The sequence below is a fragment of the Pocillopora verrucosa genome, chromosome 13 (assembly GCF_036669915.1).
Source record: "Pocillopora verrucosa isolate sample1 chromosome 13, ASM3666991v2, whole genome shotgun sequence".
Taxonomy (NCBI): Eukaryota; Metazoa; Cnidaria; class Anthozoa; order Scleractinia; family Pocilloporidae; genus Pocillopora; species Pocillopora verrucosa.
The window spans coordinates 4,386,233-4,412,727 of NC_089324.1; the positions used below are offsets into that span (position 1 = coordinate 4,386,233).

The 26,495-nt window shown below is 38.7% G+C and overlaps 2 protein-coding genes and 1 long non-coding RNA gene across 3 annotated transcripts; 1 reads left to right on the plus strand and 2 right to left on the minus strand.

The window, feature by feature from the left end:
* Positions 1-1,195: 1,195 nt before the first annotated feature.
* On the plus strand, positions 1,196-26,218 carry LOC136277548 (uncharacterized). The gene is made up of 9 exons (XR_010715947.1): positions 1,196-2,158; positions 2,312-2,407; positions 2,733-2,791; positions 3,672-3,774; positions 8,411-8,473; positions 9,392-9,538; positions 24,831-24,877; positions 25,437-25,521; positions 25,939-26,218. It is a non-coding gene; the product is annotated as an uncharacterized lncRNA (long non-coding RNA).
* On the minus strand, positions 4,179-8,117 carry LOC131777011 (E3 ubiquitin-protein ligase TRIM71-like). The gene has a single exon (XM_066159892.1). It carries the CDS (start codon positions 7,541-7,543, stop codon positions 5,300-5,302), a length of 2,244 nt encoding a protein of 747 aa, XP_066015989.1. The 5' UTR covers positions 7,544-8,117; the 3' UTR covers positions 4,179-5,299.
* Positions 16,307-20,607, minus strand: LOC136277742 (E3 ubiquitin-protein ligase TRIM71-like). The gene has a single exon (XM_066160348.1). It carries the CDS (start codon positions 20,605-20,607, stop codon positions 18,370-18,372), a length of 2,238 nt encoding a protein of 745 aa, XP_066016445.1. The 3' UTR covers positions 16,307-18,369.
* Positions 26,219-26,495: the final 277 nt, after the last annotated feature.

Below are 26,495 nucleotides of genomic sequence, written 5' to 3' on the forward strand. Positions count from 1 at the left end.
ACGTAAGTGTGAATCAAGATGCAAGAGATGAAACGTGATAAATAAAACCAGTCGATATGTAATTTTGTTAAAAGAATCTGAGTTTGGGTAAAAGCCCGAGTGAAATTAAGCGTGTTATTTTGTGGATGAAAGAAAACCGGAAAAAGCCCCTAAGGTGTGCACATGTGACGTCAGGTCTGAGGAATGAACACAGGCCAGCGCGGTAGGAGGCGGATGCTCTCACCACTGCGCCATCCCAGTTCCCTATAAATATTTTGTTTGATTCTTTTTTTTTTAATATTTATGTATTCTTTCTTTGTCTCAGTCGCGCGTCTACAAAAAGCAACGCATTTGAAGTGGGTTCTTACCCAACCAAGAGGACTCCAGTGCACTGTTTACAATTCACGCTAAGAAATCTGTTATTAGCGTCAGGACCTTTCACAGCCTCATCATGAGGGCGTAGATGAGGGTATGAGTCCAAGGGTGCTTTTGACCTCCTTGACTAGGACCCAATTCTCCCCTCCCTCCCGTCCATGTCAATGGGATAAGACTATAGCTGCATTATGCTGTACTTGTAAATACTGTATAAACACAAATTTTGTAAATTAAAAACCATTTTATAAGCTTCAAAGAAAGTATCACTTCATTTATTTTTCCTTGGTTTTTCTCTAAAAGACGGCCGTATTCTTATGAAAAAATGGATTTTTTTTCTTTTTGAGGGTTCCAAACATTTTAAAAAGACCAAGTAAGGAGATCTGATAAGAAATAATCTCATGTAGCTGCTTTTAATTCCCAAAAATAGTTTGATGAGTTTGTTGATTTGGAAGCGCAGGAAAAACGCTGGTGACAATCAAGTCGTGATTGGTTCTTGTTTTGTATCTGATTGGTTGAGAGAATGGTGCGAGTTGTCCGGACCAATCACAGAGCGCTGAAAAGCAAAACCAACGTCAGTCTGGATTACTTTTGACATAAAATGGAGATTTTTCGTAATTACTTTCTAAACTTGGATGCATATAACCAGCTTTTACTTTGTGGTGGAGTTTTTCGTTCCCTTGTTGTACATGTTTTTCGCGTACGCAAAGATCGCTGTAAGTTTATGGAAAAGAAGCAAAAATGAAACGATTCACAAGGCAGTTGCCAAGGCCAAAATGAAATCAACTCGGTTGATGGCCGCTGCTTTCGTAGTTTTGGTGTTCTGTAGGCCGCCAATCTTAGTATTGCAATTACTGGAGGTGTATAGAGTATTTGACAACCGATCATTTAAAAATACATTCTTAATTTCTATTTGGTGCGCAATGGCGCAGATATCCAGCTCTTCTCTAAGCCCTGTCATCTACACATTCCTGAGCCCTGAGTTTAGGACAAGCGTTCTCAAACACTGTTGCTTCTTTTGTTCTCGTTGCGTGTCTACTCGTGGTCATCAACATTGTCCTTTAGGTCGCGTGGAGCCTGTCACCTGACACAGACGAATCACTGCGGAAAATCATCAGAACATTAAGTTTTCCGCGTATGTACCCAGTGCATGTCTATTTTTGGAGTCACTTCGCAGGGGACTGAGTACAGAGAGCGACTAACGACAAGGGTTAGGCCGAAGGACTAAGACACACCACTATTTTGGCTCAGGACACGTGGAGTCTGTTATAACCTACAAATATTAGCAAGTTTGTGTACGCACTGCATGCCTACTTTTTGATTGGGCTCCGCTGACCAAGTGGGAACAACAAGCGCGCAGAGGGAGTGACTGGTGACAACAATGGAGTGCAGGGGATCCCTTCCATGTTTGCACCTTCTCCTCTTTTAGCAAAAAAAACCCTGGTTGGTCTTCTTTGCGTTTCTCACATGTATGAAATGCTCAAGATGGCCATCCTTATTTCAATGCCGTACCTGGCCGAAAAATATTTACGTCCTTAGACCGACCAAAATCAGCTTCTTAAAAACTAAATTGGGGTTTTTAAGTGAATATCGTCTTAAATTCCAAAAAACTGTTTACCAATGGATCCAAAGAAATCTAGTGAGAAGCAGGAGAGGCGCGCACTGCAGGCTTTTATGAATCTTGACAAAACTGGTGCACAAGAAGACTTTAAACTTACACGGAAATGTGTAGCATCGAGAGAGGAGAATTAACAGTCGGATCTTAGGAGCAAAAGGGTTACCAGTCAGATAAGACTTGACTTTCATAGTATGTTGCTGATCCACTTTTCCTGGTTGTTTTTCGAAGACCATATTGAGAGAGGTCTTTTCTCTAACCTCCTTCTCTGAAAATATGTGCCATTCAACTTTATGTCACTTGACATTGTTTTGCAGCATAATCTATTTTTGCTTGTTTCCGAAGAAGTCAGGAAGATTATCGTGAAGACGACCTTAACAAGTTGGCAGCCACAACACAGCGTGAACACATGAAAAGCAATGAGCTCATGGGAACCTTAAGGTATTGAAACAGAATTTGTCCCAAGTTGCTGGTCCCTCAAAAAACTGAATCCGCAATCCTCAATTCTCAATCTTTGATTAACCTTATTAACCCTTTCACCCCCAAGATTGAAGTATCAATTCTCCATATTGTTTGCCGTACATTACTTTAATTTTAGACCAGAGAATTTAGTGCTAAATCAAACGGAAAATCACCAAATTGAAAATTTTCTCTTTTTTTTTTTTTTTTCTCTTCTATTTTCCTTTTTACTTGAAAATATATTGGATGATACTGTAAGGAGAAAATCAATTGTATTTTATGGGTTTTATTTATCTTCTTTTTTCAGGATCAACAGTAAGAATTGCTTCTTACCTTGATTCAGTGATGTACACCTTCACTCTGATGGTAAGATTTCAAGGTGTCCATTAGGCTTTGGAGATTGGATGTTATCTTAACTTTTACACAGAATTCTCTGTTTCTATACAGTATTCTCTTGCATCTTAACCCTTTAAGTCCCACTAATGCATGACCATGCAAGACAGAATTTCTCCTTACACTAGCTGTCAATATGATATCAAGCTGACAAGTAATGAGAATAAAGAGAAATATCAATTAGGGGATTATTAGTTGATCTAATTCCAAATTCTCCAAACTAACGTCACATAAATTATATGGCTGACAGCAAGGAGAATGGCTAATGAAATCTTGGGAGTTAAAGGGTTTATTTCTTTATGACAACGCTGAGATGTTTTTTGATTTATTTACATAATTTATATCTAGTTCAGTTCTCCTCTCTCAGAGGTGGTAAATTTTTATTTTTTGCCTTTTAAATTTGATACAATATTGAGTCAGCAGGTTATAGGAAGGCTCTATTACTTGTTGCTGTTCATGAAATGAGCTTGAGTTCACCCCCCTCCCCCTCCCCCTCCCCCTCCCCCTCCCCCTCCCCCTCCCCCTCCCCCTCCCCCTTTTATTGTATATTAAATTATTGTTGTTCTTCAGCACAAAGCAGTGTACATACACATAGAAACCCTTTTCCCTTTCTTATCTGCAAGCTTTGTGGATTAACTTTTTAACCCCCTGAACTTTCCTGTCCTGGCTTCGCATAGAGTCTGGATGTAGGAATCCTAAGTAGGACATATAATGATGTGCTGAGGGACTACGTTACACTAGTAGGGTACAATGTAGTCTTCAAGCCCAGGTTACAATGTAGATGAGCCAGTTATCCTTGGAAATGGAAACTGTTTGTTCATGAAACTTATTGTGAAAACATTTCTTTTCTCAGTGAAGCCAACAAAAGCAAGGTGTATTATGGAATTCCACCAGAACCTGATCTTTGAGTTGTTCTCAAAGAGGAAAATGAGGAGGTAGATAAAGATAAGCCAAAAGTAAGCACATTTTGAAAATATGGAGTGGTATTTAATTTAGTGAGGGAGGTTTGCAGTGTAGCTTTAGTTTTGCCATACTATGTTTTTCAAATAAATTATCTTACCTGGGAATGAAAGTTGCCTAATTGTTTTGCCTCTTAAACCCTTTCACTCCCAAGATCTCAGTATTCATTCTCCTTGCTATATGCAGTACAATTGGCATGGTGGTAGTTTGGAGAATTTGGTTTTGGATCAATCAATAATCCCCAAATTGATGTTTTTCTTTTTTGTTATCACTTTTCTGCTTGATTTGCATTGGTATTGTAAGGGGAAAATCTCTCTTGGTCACTCATGAGATTAAAATAAAGCAACACTGGCAATGATAATGACGATGAAAACTTAATTAAATACAAAAGGTCAAACAGTTGAGTGACACACTTTATTTTTCAGATGATATAATTATACAAAGTCCGTTCACTTTGTTTATCAATGCCACTTATTTAGATGTGCAGAGCTTCTTATTTATTACAAAACCAGATAAATTCAAATGAATCCACTATACTTGAAACAGTCTTATGCCCAGGCCTCCAATGGCCATGCTAAGCCCCTTATTTCATTTTTAAATATGAATGTAAGCATTATGTGGGTTCTGAGGTCATCAACATTTAAACTCTAACAAATATTTTCAATCCTAAGAATTCTGCTTACATTTCAAATCATGATTTCCGTTTTGAAATGGTAGGTTGATCCTTTCTTAAGCTAAATCTATTTTTCAGCTGATAGTTACCAATAATGTTTGTAGACAAGGTTCTGTTTTTGGCTGAAAAATTGAAAGCCATCCACTTGTTCTCTGAACTATTCATATACAAAATTGACTGATGACATGACAGCTCTTCACATGCTGATACAGCCCTTGGTTTATCAAGTTCAGTATATTTTCTGTGTTTGACTGAAACATATTAGTTTGATTCACTCAACACCTGAATCTCTTATTCAAAAATTCTCTTCACCTAGAATATTTACTATATATACAGAACTCTCAAGAAATTTTCAAAATACACCACCAAAAAAGGGTTTGAATTTCTTTGAAAGGATCTTTCTACAACTTATATGTTTTTTATGTAATTCTATCTACAAAAAATTCACAACTACAGTCAGAGATTTTCATATCTATATTCCACTTAAAAGGTGAAAAATGTTCAAAATCAGAAGTGACTGTTATTTTTTGTTGTTATAATTGTACATGAACCAAATCATAATGAATAACCACAAAAAGTTCTGTAAACATCATGATAACATTATCGATAGCAATATCCTTACATAAGAATGCTTCACAGGTGTACATCATGGATTTGATTAACCTTTTTTCAGTCCTACCACTCCTCCCAAATTATGTACACTATGAAGAATGTCTCTTCGTTTCTTCCTTATTACTTTATTTCTATTCATTTGTTAATTTTATATAAAACCAAATTAGTTTATTAGTAACCGATTGAATTTTTCTCTGCTCAAAATAAGCCAAACAGTTCATCAGAACGAACGTGGACTACTCAATTATCTGAATACGATGGTTACCAGCTTCAGTAACAACAAATCTCCCTGTACTGAGCACAGCTAGTGCACTCGGACAACCAAATTCTCCTAAATTTTTACCTAGTGTTCCAAACGTACCAACAAACTTTCCATTTAGTTCAAAGACTTGTATTCTACCATTCCCTGGGTCACAGACCATAACTTGTCCTGACTTATTCACTAACAAACATCTTGGAAAATTAAACTCCCCGTCCCCTGCTCCCCTCTTTCCAAACTTGTACAGAAAATTTCCATTCCTGTTAAAAACTTTGATACAATGATCACTTTGGTCTGACACTATGAGATATCTTTCATACTGAATACAGTGCAAAGGAAAGGTACAAGAGACGTGCCCACCTATCTTTGTCAGAAACTTGCCTTCAGGAGAAAATATCTTTATCAGTTTGTTACCTGCGTCTGCAATAATGATATTCCCCTCACGGTCTACAGAAAGGCCCATGGGATTATTAAGCTGACTATCAAGGTCTCCTTTCCCACCAAAACATCCCACGAACTCACCCTCACCGCTAAAAATTTGAATTGTATGGTTATTACAGTCTGCTACAAAAATATTGCCATTATTATGAAATGTTATTCCCCGAGGACTGATAAATTCTCCCGCATTGTTACCCTTCTTACTAAATGATCTCAAAAACTTTCCTTCACTACTGAAAATTTTAACTCTGTCGTTACTTTGATCAGTTACAGCGATCTCGTCATTAGCATTCACTGCAACCCCCCAAGGCCGAGAAAACTTTCCAACGGAAGAACCCTCCCCGCCAAAAGATGAAACAGGTCTAAACTGAAATGGTTTGACGCGGACAATAAATTGACCGCCGTGCACACATTCCCCGTTTACCTTTATTGCTACTTTACATCTTCCTTCATTTCTGGGAGAATAACTTATTTTATAGAGTCCATCCTTATTGTCAGTTATTTGCAAATCCGTTGCGCAGTCGCGTCCTTGTTTGTCAATGATCTCCACCGTTACATGGTCACCTTCATTGTAACACTGTCTTCCTTTATAGTCCCTTGTGGTCAAAGAAAACTGTGCTTGACGATTAGTAATTGCTTCTTCAAGTCCTTTTCCTTCGGCGACTGACTGACTTGCTTTTGTTTCGTGTACTATTTTAACCATTCCGATTTCTTCGGCGTTTATGGTGCTTAGCATCTTTGGGTTTTCCACGAAAGCTAAAACAGGAAGCTTTTCCGGGTAACGGTCTTTTGGCTGGCTTTGACTAGTTTCATGAAAGATTTCCTCGAATGATTTCTTTAGTTGAACGACTTCGGCGCGTGTGCTTCGTTTTAGAATTGTATCAGCTTTTTCCAACGATGATTCGATGATCTTTATTTCACTCTCGATCTCCTTCTTTTGCGTTGCTAGAGTTTCGAGGAATCTCTTCGTTTCGTCGTCCATCGCTACGATGATATTTTGTTTCTTCGCTTCAATAGTTGCAATTAAATTATCCACAAACTTCTGCACTTGTCTCTTGATGTCATCGTTTTGTTGTATCAATTTTGCATAGTCTTCATGCAGTCGATCCAGAGTGTCAACCTTTGCTTGTAAATCGTGCCTCTGTATTTGAATTAGTGATTTTAGTTCTATCGTTTGTCTTTCCGCTTCTTCCTCTAGGTGCAATATAGCGTGACCCGCATGATGTATCAAAACACAGCTTTGGCAAGCTGCCGTTTCGCAGTTCTTGCAGAAGTATTTAAGTTCTTCTTTCTCATGCCGCTGTTTAGAGCAGAATAAGGGTCGTTTCAACACATCCTCGTAATCCTTTTCTTGAAAGTCTTTTAGCGCTAGAACACGGTGATCTTTATTGCTTTGAATGATGTTATGTGCAATAAGGCACTCTTCACACCAAAACATGCAACACTGGAAACAATAACAACTCTCGGAGCTCTTCTTTTGACAGTTTCCACATCCAACTTGGCTGGTTTTGCATTCTTTAATGGCCAGCACATCGATGAAGCCGTTCAGATAAAAACTGGTGGGAAGATCTTTCAGATCGCCACTTTCAGGCACTTTGCTAAGAACTTGGCATTTCGGGCATCTGATTGTGCCTCGACCATGGCTTGATATGTGCCAGTGTTTTAGGCATTGCAGACAGAAACTGTGAAGACATGGGAGGTGTTTTGGATCTGTGTACATGTTAGTACACACTGGACAAGAAACTTCTTCACGAAGATTGTGAAGCAACGTTTTGATATCCATGGTTGGTCCGTCGTTTTTTGAGGAGTGAGCGAGAATAGTGGCTTAAATTCTCGGAAATCGATTCGAAACAATGAAGTCACCTGACTTTGTTTTCATTTTTTAAAGTCTTTTTTGGAATTTGTTATGGTTGCTTTTCCACTGCATTAGCCAATCAGGGATCCTTGTCTCTAAAGTATGTCATGGAATGGTTTTTCATAAATACTGATTCCCAAGATATAACCCACATTTGGCTACTGCTTATCTCTTCTTGGAGACAGCTCTTATTACTTTCATCCTGGCGAGAAGAGTTTTCCGTAAATCACAAGTTTTTTTTGTCCTTTGTCCTTCGCGTTACGACGCCGGACGCATCTAATCTTTTGCTCTCTTTCACGTTTGTAGAAAAAGAAACTGAATAAAGATTCCCATGGTCCAGGTAAAGCTGAAAGAGCAATCTCTGTCTTTTGTTTTTTTCCTGTTTGCGTATTTTGGGGTTGCTAAAAGGGCATTTACATCTTAAGTGAGTGACGTAGATTTCTTGTTTATTGAGTAATATGGGTGTCAAAGGGTGAAAGCGGGTCTGTGCAACCCCATTCACAGGCGCCTCTTTTTCTCGCTCTCCAGAGGTAAGAAGTGAGAGTGTTGGAAACTGGAAACTACGTTGTTGTCCATTTCGGCCTTTGTGAGGCTGGGAAGGGAGGGGTGGGTGACGGCCTCTTTTTCTTTTTTTAGCGCGTGTATCTCATTAATAAAAGTGGCGTTTATATACTCAGAATGTTTTGATAAGCTTGCATAACTTTTACCTTATTACATGATTTTTTTTACGGGCCATAAGAAAGCTCCTGGTTTTTTTTTTTTGTTTTGTTTTGTTTTGTTTTTTTTTTTTGACAGGAAGAAGCAGGAATACAGTCTAAATACTCCACCTTTGAACCGCCAGATTCCCTTCCCCGACATGTAGGTCATTTTCGCTTTTTAGCCCAGAGTTTAGCAAATACTGCGCTTTTGGCCTTGCAAAAAAGAAAATAATTTGCCATCCTTTGCTTAGCTTGCCGAGGTAAATTAGGCGTTGGCCTTAGCCGGTTTGCAAACAAGAAAAGCATGAGGAAAAACGATTATATATAGTTTCTTTATTTCTATGCCACTTCCGATTACGCAAAGCCCTCTCCCTCCCCTCCCTCTCTGAATTTGTCTTGTTAATGGAAAGTACCAGACACAAAATTGTTGTATAGCTGGGTTTTCGTTTGTGGCAAAAGGTGACGCAATAATGAAAGCGAAAACATTTTTATGGTAAGCTAGACATGCTGTTTTAGTCTTCTTTCTTCTCACACTGTTTTCGGCTCTTTCTAACCATCGGCCAAAATTTGACCGATGTTTTTTGGAGGAATATCTTGCAATATTTAGAGCGTAGCTGTTGTGTGACTCTCTTAGTAAAGCTGCGGAGGTCCCAATTTTGAGCATTCCTTTTGTCTTTTTAAGCTTTTTCCGCTTCTCCTCCTAAATGAAACTTTTTGCGGCCTTCTAATTCTACGCATCGTGCAGAATGCCTATTGTTCTCGCGACATTTACTTGCAGTAGCTAACGGATTACAGATCTGTAATATTGGCAATGAAGCGTGATCTAGAGAGCTTTGATTGGTCAAAGGTTACGCGGGCTTTCCTCCTCAGGGAGCATTGTTTTAGTTCATTAAATGTTCAAGATTCTTTATGCTGTTGTTAGAGAAAAATTACACATTACGTGCGTATGTTATAAGCTGGATGAGTGGCATTGGTTAGTTTCGTTCTCAACTGTTTTATTTGTTGTTCTTCCACTAAAATCCTGTCATTTTTATTATTCATTCCTTTTTGTAAAGTTGTTGTAAACCGTTTCTTTTAGCACCTTTTGATCAACGTCAGCGCTAAACACCGATAGTGTGCCGCATTGTTAGAGGAGGCGGAGCTAGAGAGAATTAACATACCCGCGGGAGTTTTGAAAAAGGTCCCACCGGAGCCCGTGGAAGACAACTTTAGCGGACAAGCCGAGGTAATAAGCGACATTTCCAGAAAATCACAAAATATAGTCTCTTTAGGACCGGATTCTCTTCCTTCCATCTGCTTCTACAATGTACTTAATGCTCACTCGAGGTAAGAGCGGTAGATAAGAACAGTTTCATTTTCTCTTATTACAGAGAAATCCCTCTTTTCCCCATTGAACGAAGTCAGATTTTTGTTCAGAGATACTCCTCGATTAAGTTTGTGTCTGTAACCTTTTCTGAATAGACACCTTTACTCAAGGAACACTTTCTATTATCCCACGGATGCTCTCTTAATGGAGGTCCCTTTGTAGAACCATTGTATCTGTTGCCTTTCTCAAAGTGACACCTCTGTTAATGGGACACTTTTTCTAGTACCATGGTTGCTCCCCTGGATGGAGGTTCCTTTGTATAACATTTGCATCTGTCAACCTTTTCGAGGTGACACCTTCGTCGAAGGGACGTTTTGAGATTGCTCCCATGAGGAGGGTTCTATTTAAAAAAAAGACGAGAATACCTCTTAACATTCCTTGTTGGAACTCATGTTTATTAGGAACGAGGAGCTCTTTAGCTCGTAAAATATTGTGTTGTGTTTGATGGTATTTCTTGTTTTTCTTTTTGTTCGTTTGTTATGATTTGTCTTTTTCTTATTGTTGTTATTTTACAAATCCGCTTGAAGGTATAAGCAGCTTATAATTGCGAGTAAAAGTCATTCGTCAAAAGAATTTGTAAGGCAATGATTATTGTAGACATACATCCATTGATTTATCCACGAGGCGGTTTTATCTAAATTCAGTGAAACTTTCCTACAGGGGACGCCTTCGAGACTAGAAATAGAGCCCCATGAATTGATCTGCCCCTTCTATGAAGGTAACATGTTGAGGTTGCGTCGTGGAACCTGCCTTGAGGGGAGACCTATGAAACTAGAAAGAGTGACCTCCTAATAAGAGTGCCCTTAAGTCATAATTGATACAGAGATGTACAAGAAGACAAGTTCCACTGTAAACCCACTTAAAACGTTTTTTCTTTCCCTTTCATTTTGTGAAAGAATTTGACGCTTAATTGCTTCAGCTGACTCGGATTCTAATTCGCCAATTTCCCCCTAAACATAAGCAACAACCGCTGTCCTTCAAATTCAGCGAAAGAAAATTGAATTGAATCGTTCATAGAAATCTGTAAAATGAAATAAAATTAGGGAAAGGAAAACTCGAGACGGGTATCCTTATGAGACGGGTACCCTGTTGAGTTACTATTCTGTTAACCTGTTGAGTTACCTTTCTTTTTCGAGCTTTACTATAAGACTTACACGCTTTTAAAACACTGTAGTGTGATTGTTTGTAACGCGTGTGAGACAACTTGATCTTGCCGGCCTCACCTAGTCATTACAATGTTCACACATGCGCAGACGTTTGACCGCTGTGTTCTTGTGACATATTTTCATTCGAAGGTTATCATAAGACACGTCTAGAAGTTTTTTTCTCTTTATGAGATTTCGGTTAGTTTTTTAATTTTATGTCTTCTTTATCTGTTTCCTTTGCACTTTCCACAAGGTATCCCTTCTGACGTACACAAGGCAGTTTGCGTCATGCAGAAGTGGATGACAAATTGCCTAACTTTTTGCTCTTTGTTCCATTTATTGTTAAGGTGTTGATAAGCGTATTCTATTCTTTGGGATGTTAATTTTGTGAATGGATGAAAACCGGAAAAAGCTCCGAGGGTGTGCACGGTCCACATGTGACGTCAGGTCTGAGGAACGAACCCAGGCCAGCGCGGTAGGAGGCGGATGCTCTCACCACCGCGTCATCTCAGTTCCCCTTAAATATTTTGTTTGATTCTTTTTTTTTTTAATATTTATGTATTCTTTCTTTGTCTCAGCCGCGCATCTACCAAAAGCAACACATTTGAAGTAGGTTCGTACCCAACCAAGAGGACTCCAGTGCACTGTTTACACTTCACGCTAAGAAATCTGTTATTAACGTCAGGACCTTTCACAGTCTCATCATGAAGGCGTAGATGAGGGTAGGAGTCCAAGGGTGCTTTTGACCTCCTTGACTAGGACCCAATTCTCCCCCCTCCCTCTTCCCCTCCCCCGTCCTAGCGCACAACTGAAAAATTCTCCTCCGTCCATGTCAATGGGACAAGACTATAGCTGCACTATGCTGTACTTGTAAATACTGTATAAACACAAATTTTGTACATTAAAATTATTTATAAGCTTCAAAGAATGTATCACTTCATTCATTTATCTTTGGTTTTTCTCTAAATGACGGCCGCATTCTTATGAATAAATGGAATTTTTTTTTTGATGCTTCCAAACAGTTGAATATTACCAAATAAGGAGATCTGATGAGAAATAATCTCTTGTAGCTGCTTTTGAGTCCAGTCATTTTTCTTGCAATCATCCACATCATGCAAAGCTTCGGTACTCGTCAGCTATACCTCTGGGGCGGCCATTTTCAACAATTTGACTGCTATTGCGTGGGACCGACACAGAAACGCATCACTGTCTTTTCATAGCTTAAGCCAGAAAACTGAAGACATACCAACTTTTGTTTGCCTCGATTTGGTGTTTCACCTTCGTAAATTCTCTCCCGTTTTTTTTTTTCCAGTGTTAAGAGCCTCTCTGGTGTAATTTTCTCCACAAAACGATGGCACTGAAAGTTGTAGAAATTATAGCTACTGTACGCTAGCTGGAGACTGGAAAGATTAGCTTACTAAAACCTTTTACTTTGTGGTGGAGTTTTTCGTTCCCTTGTTGTTCAATGGAACAATTCACAAGGCAGTTGCCGAGGCCAAAATGAAATTAAGTCGGTCGATAGTCGCTGCTTTCGTAGTTTTTGTGTTCTGCTGAGCGCCAATCTTAGTATTGTAATTACTGGAGGTGTATAGAGTATCTGACAGCAGATCATTTAAAAATGCATTATTAATTTCTATTTGGTGCGCAATGACACAGACATCCAGTTCTTCTCTAAGCCCTGTCATCTACGCTTTCCTGAGCCCTGAATTTAGGAAAAGCCTTCTCAAACACTATTAATTCTGTTGTTCTCATCGCGTGTCTACTGGCGGTCATCAACATTGTCCTTTAGGCCGCGTAGAGCCTGTCATCTGACACAGACGAATCCCAGCGGAAAATCATTAGAACATCAAGTTTTCCACGTATGCACTCGGTGCATGGCTATTTTTGGAGTTACTTCGCAGGGGACTAAGTACAGAGAGCGACTAGCGACAAACGTAAAGCCCGAGAGACTGAGATACGCCACTATTTTGACTCAGGACACGTGGAGTCTGTCATTAGCTACAAATATTAGCAAGTTTGTGTACGCACTGCATGCCTACTTTTTGATTGGGCTTCGCTTTCCAAGTGGTAACAACAAGCGCGCAATGGGTGTGACTGATGACAGTGAAGTGCAGAGCACCATGGAACAGGAAAGAACGAGTTCTATAGCCCCTTCCTCCTTTGCACCTTCTCCTCTTTGAGAAAAAAAAAGAAAACCCTGGTTTGTCGTCTTTGCATTTCTCACATGTATGAAATGCTCAAGATGGCCTTCTTTACTTCAATGCCCTGCCCGGCTGAAAAATATTTACGACCTAAGACAGACTAAAATCAGCTATTCTTCAAGACTAAATAGAGGTTTTAAGTGAATATCGTCTTAAATTCCAAGAACTGTTTATCAATGGATCCAAAAAACCTAATGAGAAGGAGGAGAAGCACGCACTGCAGGCTGTTATGAATCTTGACAAAACTGGTTCACATAAAGACTTTAAATATACTAATGTTAGGGGCAAATGAACTCTTGCAAATCAATAATGGTAATAGGACCATCTAGGACGTACAAGTAAATGTGTAGCAGCGAGAGGGGAGAATTAATAATCAGATCTTAGGAGTAAAAGGGTTACCAGTCAGATAAGACTTGACTTTCATTAGGTGTGTTGCCGATCCAGTTCCTGGTTTTTTCCTAAGACCATTAATTGAGAGAGGTTGTTCCTTTAACCTCCTTCCCTGAAAATATCTTCCATGCAACTTTATGTTACTTGACATTGTTTTGCAGCACAATCTATTTTTGCCTGTTTTCAAAGAACTCAGGAAGATTATCGTGAAGACGACCTTAACAAGTTGGAAGCCACAACACGGCATGAACGCATGAAAAGCAATGAGCTCATGGGAACCTTAAGGTATTGAAACAGAATTTGTCCCAAGTTGCTGGTCCCTCAAAAAACTCAATCCACAATCCTCCATTCTCAATCTTTGATTAACCCTATTAACCCTTTCACCCCCAAGATTGAAGTATCAATTCTCCACATTGTTTGCCATACATTACTTTTAATTTTAGACCAGAGAATTTAGTGCTAAATCAAAGAAAATCACCAAGTTGATATTTTTCTCTCCTCTGTTTCCCTTTCTACTTGAAAATGTATGTAATGATATTGTAAGGAGAAAATCAATTGCATTTTATGGATTTTACTTATTTTCTTTTTTTCAGGATTAACAGCAAGAATTGCCTTGATTCAACAACACCTTTCGCTTTGATGGTAAGATTTCAAGGTGTCCATTAGGCTTTGGAGATTGGATGTTATTTTAACTTTTACACAGAATTCTCTGTTTCTCTACAATATTCTCCTGCATCTTAACCCTTTAAGTCCCACTACTGACCCAGACAGAATTTCTCCTTACACCATCAATATGATATCAAGCGGACAAGTAATGAGAATAAAGAGAAATATCAGTTAGGGGATTATTGGCTGATCCAATTCCAAATACTCCAAACTAACATCATATGAATTGTATAGCAGACAGTAAGGAGAATAACTAATGAAATCTTTGGAGTTAAAGGGTTAATTTCTTTATGACAACAGTGATATGTTTTTTATTTATTTTCAATAATTTATACCTAGTTCAGTTACCCTCTCTCAGACGAGGTTAACTTTTTATTTGGCCTTTTAAATTTGATACAATATTGAGTCAGCAGGTTATAGGTAGGCTCTATTACTAGTCACTGTTCATGAAATGAGCTTGAGTTCACCCCCCCTCCCCTCCCCCCAAAGTTTCTACCCCAGAGGATAGATCACTGGACTCAAGAAAATGGTGGAAATCAAGCTTTGCTATAGGAAGGATACAAAATTTTCAGCTTAAAGGTTTTATCTCAAAATCATAAATTAAAATTCTCCTAACTAATTAACCAGAAAAAGTATAGCAGTTAGAATGGAGAATTACAAATCATATCTTGGTAGCCGAAGGTCTGACTTAATATTTGATCTTTGTTTGTGTTCTCTTTAGTTTTTGAAGGAAGACCACAGAATAAGCAGACAGTTGAAGCAACAGCAGGAGTAGTTACTGGGGAGGCAACATTTGAGGGTAAGGGACACCAACACTGAGGAAAATAAAAGTTTATGAGCAATGTAGAACTCCCTTGAAAGAATATCACTATCTTAGTAAGGCTGAAGATTGTGAAAAATCCATTATACACTTAACCCTTTAACTCCCAAGATCTAATTGCTTCTACACCATCCTGTATCTGACAAGTTTGAGTATTCTCATTACTTGTTTGCTGGATATCGTATGGATATTATAGGGAGAATTAAGTTACGTACTAATCACTTCTGGAGTTAAAGGGTTATAAGGATTGGTTTTCTTTGGATAACCAGGGACTAAGAAGTTTTTTCTGTGTTGAGAAAGTTGCTCTTAAGTCTAAAAGGAAGTGCAGACTTGATTGGAACCTTTTGTTGTTCAGATATTTTTTGTTTTGTCCTGTCTATAACTACAGCAGGGTCTGTAATGGTTGTCAGTACCATGAAATGTGGTTTGTTTGGGGAATTTGCCAGTGGTAAGGAGAGCAAAAATTTGGGGACTGTGATCAAACTTCCATGGAGGATTAATCCAACTCTTGTGTCTAGCTGGTTTTTATTGTACATTAAATTATTGCTGTTCTTTAGCACAAAGCAGTGTACATACACGTATAAACCCTTTTCCCTTTCTTATCTGCAAGTTTTGTGGATGAACTTTTTAACCTCCTGAACTTCCTGTCCTGGCTTTGCATAGAGCCTGCATGGACATGGGAATCCTTAATAAATGTAGGGTGTGTAATGGTAAGCTGAGGGACTACACTAGAAAAGGGTACAATGTACAATGTAGTTTTCAAGCCCAGCTTTCAATGCAGATGAGCCAGTTATCCTCGGAAGTGGAAACTGTTTGTTCATGAAACTTATTGTGAAAACATTTCTTTTCTCAGTGAAGCCAACAAAAGAAAGGTGTATCATGAAATTCCACCAGAACCAGATCTTGGAGTTGTTCTCAAAGAGGAAAATGAGGAGGAAGATAAAGATAAGCCAAAAGTAAGTACATTTTGAAAAGATGGAGTGGTATTTAATTTAGCGAGGGAGGTTTGCAGTGTAGCTTTAGTTTTGCCATACTATGTTTTTCAAATAAATTATCTTACCTGGGAATGAAAGTTGCCTATGTTATGCCTCTTAACCCTTTCACTCCCAAGATCTCATTACTCTTTCTCCTTACTGTTTGCAGTACAATTTGTGTGGTGTTTGATGGGAGAATTTGGTTTTGGATCAATTAATAATCCCCAAATCAGTGTTTTTCTTTTTTCTCATCACTTTTCTGCTTGATATTGTATTGGTATTGTGAGGAGAAAATCTGTCTTGGTCACTCATGAGATTTAAATAGGCATGCAATCATAATAAAGTAATACCAGCAATAATAATGATGATGAGAACTTCATTAAATACAAAAGGTCAAACAGTTGAATGACACACTTTATTTTTTCAGATGATATGATATTATACAGAGTCAGTTCACTTTGTTATAAATGCAACTTATCTACTTTGCAGAGCTTCTTATTTACTACAACACCAGATAAATTCAAATGAATCCACTGTATACAAAACAGGCTTATGCACAGGCCTCCAATTGCCAAGCCCCTCATTTCAGTTTTATATATGAATGTAAGCATCATGTGAGTTCTGAGATCATTAACATGTAAACTCTTACAGATATGTTCAATCCTAAGAATTTTGCTCATATTTCAAAGTACAAAAATGATGATAATGATTTCCATTTTGAAATGGCAGGCTAATCCTTTCTTAAGTAACATCTTCTTTTCAGCTGATAGTTAGCAATAATGTTTGTAGACAAGGTTCTATTTTTGACTGAAAAATTGAAAGCCATCCACATGCATGCTCTCTGAACTATTCATAGCAAAATTCACCAATAACTTTGCTGCTCTTTGCATACTGATATTAGTTTGATTCAGTCAACAATTGAATCTCTCATCCAAAAATTCTCTTTTCCTAAAATACTTACTATATTAAGAAATCTTAGAAGCATTGTTATTACTAAGATCTCACAACACTTACAAAATACACCATTAAAAAAGGGTTTAAAGTTCTTGGAAAGAACCTTTCTACAACCTATATTTTTTTTTCATTTTATCTACAAAAAAATTTACAAACAACTTGCCCAGAGATTTTCAAATCTTTATTCCACATAAAGTGAAAAAATCTTGTTCAACATCAGAAGTGGCTGTAATTTTTTGTTATAATTGTACGAGGCAAATCATAATGAATGACCACAACCTTTCGTTTGTTTAAATAATGAATACCATACGTATTTAAAAAGTTCTGTGAACATAACATTCTCAGTAGCAATACACTTGCATCAAAATGCTTCACAGGCCATGGCTAGAAATCGAAGACATCATGGCGGTTAAGCATGCGCATAAAAGACAAATTACGGAGTTTAAAGATGGCGGCTGCATAAGGCTTTTGTGGGAAAATTTTGAAAATCAGACACAGTAATTTTCTGGAAGCGTGTACTAAAAATGCCCTCGTCTGAAATGTATTAGAAGAGTGTCCAGATCACTCACCTCCATTCTCAAACTCTTACGATTTCGCTACGATCCGCCCCAGTCGAAGAAACTTTAAACCTTTTTGGTGCCTTAAGTGTCTTAAAATGGCTTATGTTGGTCAGCTAAAGCTTCTCCTGCAGCCACAACAAGGGTTGTTTTATCAATTGCCCACGTCTGTTCGATCTCTTCGAAAGCCGACCTTCTAATTGAAGGCTATTTGAAGTCATATAAGTGTGAATCCACTCTGCCAAACGACTTCCAAAAGTCCAAAAAAATTTTTTTCTAATGGGTCTTGTTCCCAGTAGAGACGTTGACTCAAAAACTAAAATTATAAGATCTGAAAACATATCAGAGAACTATTCGATCGCCATTTTGTAAAAACATAGTAACCTAGCCTGTTATGGACGATACCGCTACAGGGTAGCTACTGAAGGCTCAAAGATTGACATCGATTGCAGCATTGGCGCGAAAATAATTTGACTTGAAAAACAAAATAGTAAACTTCTTACTTGGACAAGATTTTAACAGCTTCTCAAGCAATATCTCGGAAAGAAAATAATAAAGAAGTTATCAGTGCTGCAAAATGTCTGATACACCTCCATTTGATTCATTTTTAAAATGGAAGTTGGGGATTTATCTATCGAGCGCTTTTGTAAAAGGTAATTTCCGAAATCTTTTGATGTTTGATTTTAGTGGGATGCGCAGACGCAGTAAGGTGAAACGCAGCTCGTGTTGCGTCCGCGACATCAGCCGCTGACTGACCTCGATTTCTAGCCATGCGTACAATTATTGGATTTGATTAACCTTTTTTCAGTCCTACCACTCCGCCAAAAATTAACGGATATGTTTCTTCTAATCGTTTTATTTTTAATTTTATTTAATTTTATTTTTTTTGTTAATTTAAAACAAAACTCAATTAATTTTAAAGAAACCGCTTGAATTTCACTCCTCTCGAAATAAGCCAAACAGTTCACCGGAACGAACGTGGACTACTCAATTATCTGAATACAATGGTTACTAGAATAAATAACAACAAATCCCCCTGTACTGAGAACAGCTAGTGCAATCGGAGAAATGAATTTCCCTGAATTTTTATCTTGTGTTTCAAACTTACCAACAAACTTTCCATTTAGTTCAAAGACTTGTATTCTACAATTGCCTGAGTCACAGACCATAAGTTGTCCTGACTTGTTCATTAACAAAGATCTTGGATAATTAAACTCCCCATCCTTTCCTCCCTGCTTTCCAAACTTGTACTGAAACTTTCCATTCCTGTCAAAAACTTTGATACAATGATCATTATAATCTGACACTATGAGATATCTATCATACTGAATACAGTGGACAGGAAGAGTAAAAGAGTCCTCACCTATCTTTGTTAGAAACTTGCCTTCAGGAGAAAATATCTGAATCAGTTGGTTACCTGCGTCTGCAACGATGATATTCCCCTCACTGTCTACAGACAGACCCAAGGGAATATCAAGCTGACTGTCAACGTTTCCTTTCCCACCAAAACTTCCCACGAACTCACCCTCACCGCTAAAAATCTGAATTCTATGATTTACGCTGTCTGCTACAAAAATATTGCCATTATTATGAAATGTTATTCCCCGAGGGTTGTTGAATTCTCCGACCATGTCACCCTTTTTACCAAATGATCTTAAAAACTTTCCTTCACTACTGAAAATTCGAACTCTGTGGTTGAGTTGATCAGTTACAGCGATCTCGTCGTTAGCGTTCACTGCAACCCCCCTAGGCCAATTAAACTTTCCAACCGACGAACCCTCTTCTCTAAATGATAAAACAGGTCTAAACTGAAATGGTTTAACGCGAACAATAAATTGACTGCCGTGCACATGTTCCCCGTTTACCTTTATAGTCACTTTACATCTTCCTTCATTTCTGGGAGAATAACTGATTTGATAGAGTCCATCCTTATTGTCAATTATTTTCAATTCCGTTGCACAGTCGCGTCCTTGTTCGTCAATGATCTCCGCCGTTACATGGTCACCTTCGTTGTAACACTGTCTTCCTTTAGAGTCCCTTGTGGTCAAAGAAAAGTGTGCTTGACGGTTAGCAATTGCTTCTTCAAGTCCTTTTCCTTCAGCAACTGACTGACGTGCTTTTGTTTGGTGTGCTATTTGAATCATTCCAATTTCTTCGGCGTTTAGGGTGCTTAGCATCTTTGGGTTTTCCACGAAAGCTAAAAAAGGAAGCTTTTCCGGGTAACAGTCTTTTGGCTGGCTTTGAGTTCCCTGAAAGATTTCCTCGAATGATTTCTTTAGTTGAACGACTTCGGCGTGTGTGCTTCGTTTTAGAATTGTATCAGCTTTTTCTAGCGATGACTCGATGATCTTTATTTCATTATCGATCTCCATCTTTTGCGTTGTTAGAGTTTCGAGGAATCTCTTCGTTTCATCGTTCGCCGCTGCGAGGATATTTTGTTTCTTCGTTTCAATAGTTGCAATTAAATTGTCCACAAACTTCTGCACTTGTCCCTTGATGTCTTCGCTTCGTTGTATGAATTTGATGCAGTCTTCATTCAGTCGACCCAAAGTGTTAATCTTTGCTTGTAAATCGTACTTCTGTATTTCAATTAGTGATTTTAGCTCCATCTTTTGTCTTTCCGCCTCTTCCTCTAGGTGCAATATGGCGTGACCTGCATGATGTATCAAAACACAGCTTTGGCAAGCTGCCGTCTCGCAGTTCTTGCAGAAGTATTTAAGTTCTTCCTTCTCATGCCGCTGTTTAGAACAGAACAAGGGTCGTTTCAACACATCCTCGTAATCCTTTTCTTGAAAGTCTTTTAGCGCTAGAACACGGTGATCTTTATTGCTTTGAATGATGTTATGTGCAATAAGGCACTCTTTACACCAAAACATGCAACACTGGAAACAGTAAGAACTGTGGGAACTCTTCTTTTGACAGTTTCCACATCCAACTTGGCTGGTTTTGCATTCTTTAATGGCCAGCACATCAATCAAGCCGTTCAAGTAAAAACTGGTGGGAAGATCTTTCAGATCACCACTATCAGGCACTCTGCTAACAGCTTGGCATTTCGGGCATCTGATTGTGTCTCGACCGTGACTTGATCTGTGCCAGTGTTTCAAGCATTGCAGACAGAAACTGTGAAGACATGGGAGGTGCTTTGGATCTGTGTATATGTAAGTACACACTGGACAAGAAACTTCTTCACGAAGATTGTGAAGCAACGTTTTGATATCCATGGTTGGTCCGTCGTTTTTTGAGGAGTGAGCGAGAATAGTGGCTTAAATTCTAGGAAATTGACTCGAAACAATGACGTCCCGTGACTTTGTTTTCACTTTTTAAAGCCTTTTTCGGAATTTGTTATGGTTGCTTTTCCACTGCATCAGCCAATCAGGGATCCTTGTCTCTAATTAACAAATAGAGAAGCCTTGAATGTGCTCTGTTCTGTTGTAAAGCACACAGGAAGCGGCTAGAGCACGAAAGAAGTGTAGGAGGAAACACGTTTTTTAGTTTCTAATACAGGATCTGAAAGTGAAATGTTCAGTGAAATTCGGCCCAATCGTGGCTCACAAAAATACGCAAGTTATTTCACATGACAAGTAGAAAACAAACTGTTCAAGGCGAGTGTATTATGAATGAACAACAGCCGAATTCACTAAGAAATGAAGATCGCTCGGAATGACAGCGCCGTAAAACTCGGTTGCAGTGACTGATGTGGCCTTCCACTCAACGCATCGGAAAGGTAATCAGGGCAAGCTCTTATTTTTTCACTCGAAGGGTAGTCGATTTAGTTCCTGAGGCTTGCTCCATTGCGATGACCGAAGATCGCCATGATTAGCTAGCCGCGATAGACTTTAAGTCGCTCTGACACCGTCATGATTAGTATGAATTTTAACAGTTATGCCAGGTTATATTTTTCATCATTCCTGTTTTTTTCTGTTTGAAATCGAAACTTTATATTATACAAGTGTTAGCTGTGTTTGATTTTTATTACCGTACGTAAACTCGCAATCTAACTGAGCGTGAAAACCGTTAAAAAAACTCGGACTGTCTATCTTGTTTTATCTTTGAGGATTTTTGTCTCTGCTCAAGTTACAGTAACGTAAATTACTGCGCCTGGCATTTTTGCAAACCTTTGCTCGCTTGTTCCGAAATTTCACTTTCAATTAACGAAAGAAAAGCTAGAAAGAAGTCTCGGAAAAGGTCGGACATAATACGATTTGGCAGATGGCGTGACAGCTTTAGCTCAGTTCTATGCTCTATACTCTCATAGAGCACGCTCTTTCAACCAATGAGAGTACGTGTTATATCCGAGCTTTATTATAAAGCATGTCATAGAATGGTTTTTCATAAATACTGATTCCCAAGAATATAACCCACATTTGGCTACTGCTTATCTCTTCTTGTAGACAGCTCTTATTACTTTCATCCTGGCGAGAAGAGTTTTCCGTAAATCACAAGTTTTTTTTGCCCTTTGTCCTTCGCGTTACGACGCCGGACGCATCGAATCTTTTGCTCTCTTTCACGTTTGTAGAAAAAGAAAGTGAAGAAAGATTTCAATGGCCCAGATAAAACTGAACGAACAATCTCTGTCTTTTGTTTTTTTCTTGTTTGCATATTTTGGGGTTGCTAAAATGGCATTCACATCTTAAGTGAGTGACGTAGATTTCTTGTTAATTGAGTAATGTGGGGGTCAAAGGGTGAAAGCGGGCCTCATTTACAGGCGCCTCTTCTTCTCGCTCTCCGGAGGTAAGAAGTGAGAGTGCTGGAAACTGGAAACTACGTTGTTGTCCATTTCGGCCTTTGTGAGGCTGGGAAGGGAGGGGTGGGTGACTGCCTCTTTTTTTTTTTTTCTTTCTAAGAAAGCTAATGTTTTTTTTTTTTAGGCAAGAAGAAGCAGGAATACAGTCCAAACACTCTGCCTTTGAACCGCCAGATTCCCTTCCCTGACGTGTTGGTCATTTCCGGTTTTTAGCCCAGAGTTCATCAAATACTGCGCTTTCGTCATTGCAAAAAAGAAATAATTTGCCATCCTTTGCTTAGTTTGCTGAGGTAAATTAGCGTTGGCCTCAGCCGGTTTGCAAACAAGAAAAGCATAAGGAAAAACGATTATATATAGATCCTTTATTTCTATGCCACTTCCGATTACGCAAAGCCCTCTCCCTCCCCTCCCTCTCTGAATTTGTCTTGTTAATAGAAAGTACCAGACACTAAATTGTTGTATAACTGGGTTTTCGTTTGCGGCAAAAGGTGACGCAATAATGAAAGCGAAAAAAATTTTATGGTAAGCTAGACATGCTGTTTTAGTCTTCTTTCTTCTCACACTGTTTTTGGCTCTTTCTAACCATCGGCCAAAATTTGACCGATGTTTTTTGGGGGAATGTCTTGAAATATTTAGAGCGTAGCTGTTGTGTGACTCTCTTAGTAAAGCTGCGGAGTTCCCAATTTTCAGCTTTCCTTTTTTTTTTAAGCTTTTTCCGCCTCTCCTCCGAGATGAAACCTTTTGCGGCCTTCTAATTCTACGCATCGCGCAGAATGCTTATTGTTCTCGCGAAATTTACTTGCAGTAGTTAAAATATTATAGATCTGTAATATTGGCAGTGAAGCGCGATCTAGAGAGCTTTGATTGGTCAAAGGTTACGCGGGCTTTCCTCCTCAGGGAGTATTGCTTTAGTTCATTAAACGTTCAAGATTCTTTATGCTATTGTTAGAAAAAAATTACACATTACGTGCGTATGTTATAAGCTGGATGAGCAGCATTGGTTAGTTTCGTTCTCAACTGTTTTATTTGTTGTTCTTCCACGAAAATCCTGTTGTTTTTTATTATTGATTCCTTTTTGTAAATTTGATGTAAACCGTTTCTTTTAGCACCTCTTGATCAACGTCAGCGCTAAACACCGATCGTGTGCCGCATTGTGAGAGGAGGCGGAGCTAGAGAAAATTAACATACCCGTGGGAGTTTTGAAAAAGGTCCCACCGAAGCCTGTGGAAGACAACTTTAGCGGACAAGCCGAGGTAATAAGCGACATTTCCAGAAAATCACAAAATATAGTCTCTTTAGGACCTGATTCTCTTCCTTCCATCTGCTTCTACAATGTACTTAATGCTCACTCGAGGTAAGAGCGGTAGATAAGAACAATTTCATTTTCTCTTATTACAGAGAAATCCCTCTTTTCCCCATTGAACGAAGTCAGATTTTTGTCCTCGATTAAGTTTGTGTCTGTTACCCTTTGTGATTAGACACCTTTACTCGAGGAACACTTTCTATTATCCCACGGATGCTCTCTTAATGGAGGTCCCTTTGTAGAACCATTGTATCTGTTGCCTTTCTCAAAGTGACACCTCTGTTAATGGGACACTTTTTCTAGTACCATGGTTGCCCCCCCGAATGGAGGTTCCTTTGTATAACATTTGCATCTGTCAACCTTTTCGAGGTGACACCTTCGTCGAAGGGACGTTTTTTATCTCACCGAGATTGCTCCCGTGAGGAGGGTTCTATTTAAAAAAAAGACGAGAAGACCTCTTAACATTCCTTGTTGGAACTCATGTTTATTAGGAACGAGGAGCTCTTTAGCTCGTAAAATATTCTGTTGTGTTTGATGTTATTTCTTGTTTTTTCTTTTGTTTGTTTGTTGTGATTTGTCTTTTTCTTATTGTTGTTATTTTATAAATCCGCTTGAAGGTATAAGAAGCTTATAATTGTGAGTAAAAGTCATTCGTTAAAAGAATTTGTTAGGTAATGATTATTGTAGACATACATCCATTGATTTATCCGCGAGGCGGTTTTATCTAAATACAGTGAAACGTTCCTACAGGGGACGCCTTGGAGACTAGAAATAGAGCCCCATGAATTGATCTGCCCCTTCCATGAAGGTAACATGCTGAGGTTGCGTCGTGGAACCTGCCTTGAGGGGAGACCTATGAAACTAGAAAGAGTATCCTCCAAATAAGAGTGCCCCTTAAGTCATAATTGATACATAGATGTACAAGAAAACAAGTTCCACTGTAATCCCACTTAAAACGTTTTTTCTTCCCTTTCATCTTGTGAAAGAATTTGACGCTCAATTGCTTCAACTGACTTGGATTCTAATTCGCCAATTTCCCCCTAAACATAAGCAACAACCGCTGCCCTTCAAATTCAGCGAAAGAAAATTGAATTGAATCGTTCATAGAAATCTGTAGAATGAAACAATATTAGGGAAAGGAAAACTCGAGACGGGTATCCTTATGAGACGGGTATCCTATTGAGTTACTATTCTGTTATCCTGTTGAGCTACCATTCCTTTTCGAGCTTCACTACAAGACTAACACGCTTCTAAAACACTGTAGCTTGCTGGCTTGTGTGATTGTTTGTAACGCGTGTGAGACAACTTGATCTTGCCGGCCTCACCTAGTCATTACAATGTTCACACATGCGCAGACGTTTGACCGCTGTGTTCTTGTGGCATCTTTTCATTCGCAGGTTATCATAAGACACGTCAAGAAGTTTTTTCTCTTTATGAGATTTCGGTTAGTTTTTAATTTTAAGTCTTCTTGATCTGTTTCCTTTGCACTTTCCACAAGGGATCCCTTTTGACTTATACAAGGAAGTTTGCGCCATGCAGAAGTGGGTGACAAATTGCCTAACTTTTTGCTCTTTGTTCTATTTATCGTTTAGGCGTTGATAAGCGTATTCTAGTTTGGGATCTAGCAGAGGGGACATTATTGACAGAGCTAAAAGGACACTCAGAGACAGTGTACTCATTGATGTTTAGTTTTGTTTTGTTTGTGCTTCGAAAGAAGTCAAAGGAAAAAAGAATAAAACTAGTGAAGCCTCTCGTCATCTTTGCAAGTTAAATAATGACTTCTTTGGATTATCCAATTTATAGCCGTTTTCATGTTTCTTATGGGTAGTGCGCAGTAAGTATTTTACCCACATTGCCGTAAGCTATGAGTGAATGAGGGAGTGTAAGAGTGTAGATCCGCAATACATGCGTGAATTTTGAATTACTAGTTAAAAGCACGTCGCTGTTTTCATCTTTGCTTCTCAGCAGGAAAGCAGTTGCACATATTTATTTTTTTCTTCCAGGTAGAGTAGATAACTGTGTAAAGCTGTGGAACGCTCGCTCCATATGTAATCCTGATGATGACGACGATGAAGGAACAGACCCGAAGTAAGTGTTACAGCTTTATCCCTCAGTGTATGATTACATTTCGTGTCTTGATTACTGTAAGCTCGAGCTATTGCGCCTGTTAGATTGTTCTGCGCACAATTATACGTAAGTGTGAATCAAGATGCAAGAGATGAAACGTGATAAATAAAACCAGTCGATATGTAATTTTGTTAAAAGAATCTGAGTTTGGGTAAAAGCCCGAGTGAAATTTAGCGTGTTATTTTGTGGATGGAAGAAAACCGGAAAAAGCCCCTAAGGTGTGCACATGTGACGTCAGGTCTGAGGAATGAACACAGGCCAGCGCGGTAGGAGGCGGATGCTCTCACCACTGCGCCATCCCAGTTCCCTTAAAATATTTTGTTTGATTCTTTTTTTTTTAATATATATATATATTTATGTATTCTTTCTTTGTCTCAGTCGCGCGTCTACAAAAAGCAACGCATTTGAAGTGGGTTCTTACCCAACCAAGAGGACTCCAGTGCACTGTTTACAATTCACGCTAAGAAATCTGTTATTAGCGTCAGGACCTTTCACAGCCTCATCATGAGGGCGTAGATGAGGGTAGGAGTCCAAGGGTGCTTTTGACCTCCTTGACTAGGACCCAATTCTCCCCTCTCCCCCGTCCATGTCAATGGGATAAGACTATAGCTGCATTATGCTGTACTTGTAAATACTGTATAAACACAAATTTTGTAAATTAAAAATCATTTTATAAGCTTCAAAGAAAGTATCACTTCATTTATTTTTCCTTGGTTTTTCTCTAAAAGACGGCCGTATTCTTATGAAAAAATGGATTTTTTTTCTTTTTGAGGGTTCCAAACATTTAAAAAAGACCAAGTAAGGAGATCTGATAAGAAATAATCTCATGTAGCTGCTTTTAATTCCCAAAAATAGTTTGATGAGTTTGTTGATTTGGAAGCGCAGGAAAAACGCTGGTGACCAAGTCGTGATTGGTTCTTGTTTTGCATCTGATT

Coding starts and splice junctions, on each gene's coding strand:
- LOC131777011 (XM_066159892.1), bottom strand. CDS start 7,543: ATGGATATCAAAACGTTGCTTCACAATCTTCGTGAAGAAGTTTCTTGT.
- LOC136277742 (XM_066160348.1), bottom strand. CDS start 20,607: ATGGATATCAAAACGTTGCTTCACAATCTTCGTGAAGAAGTTTCTTGT.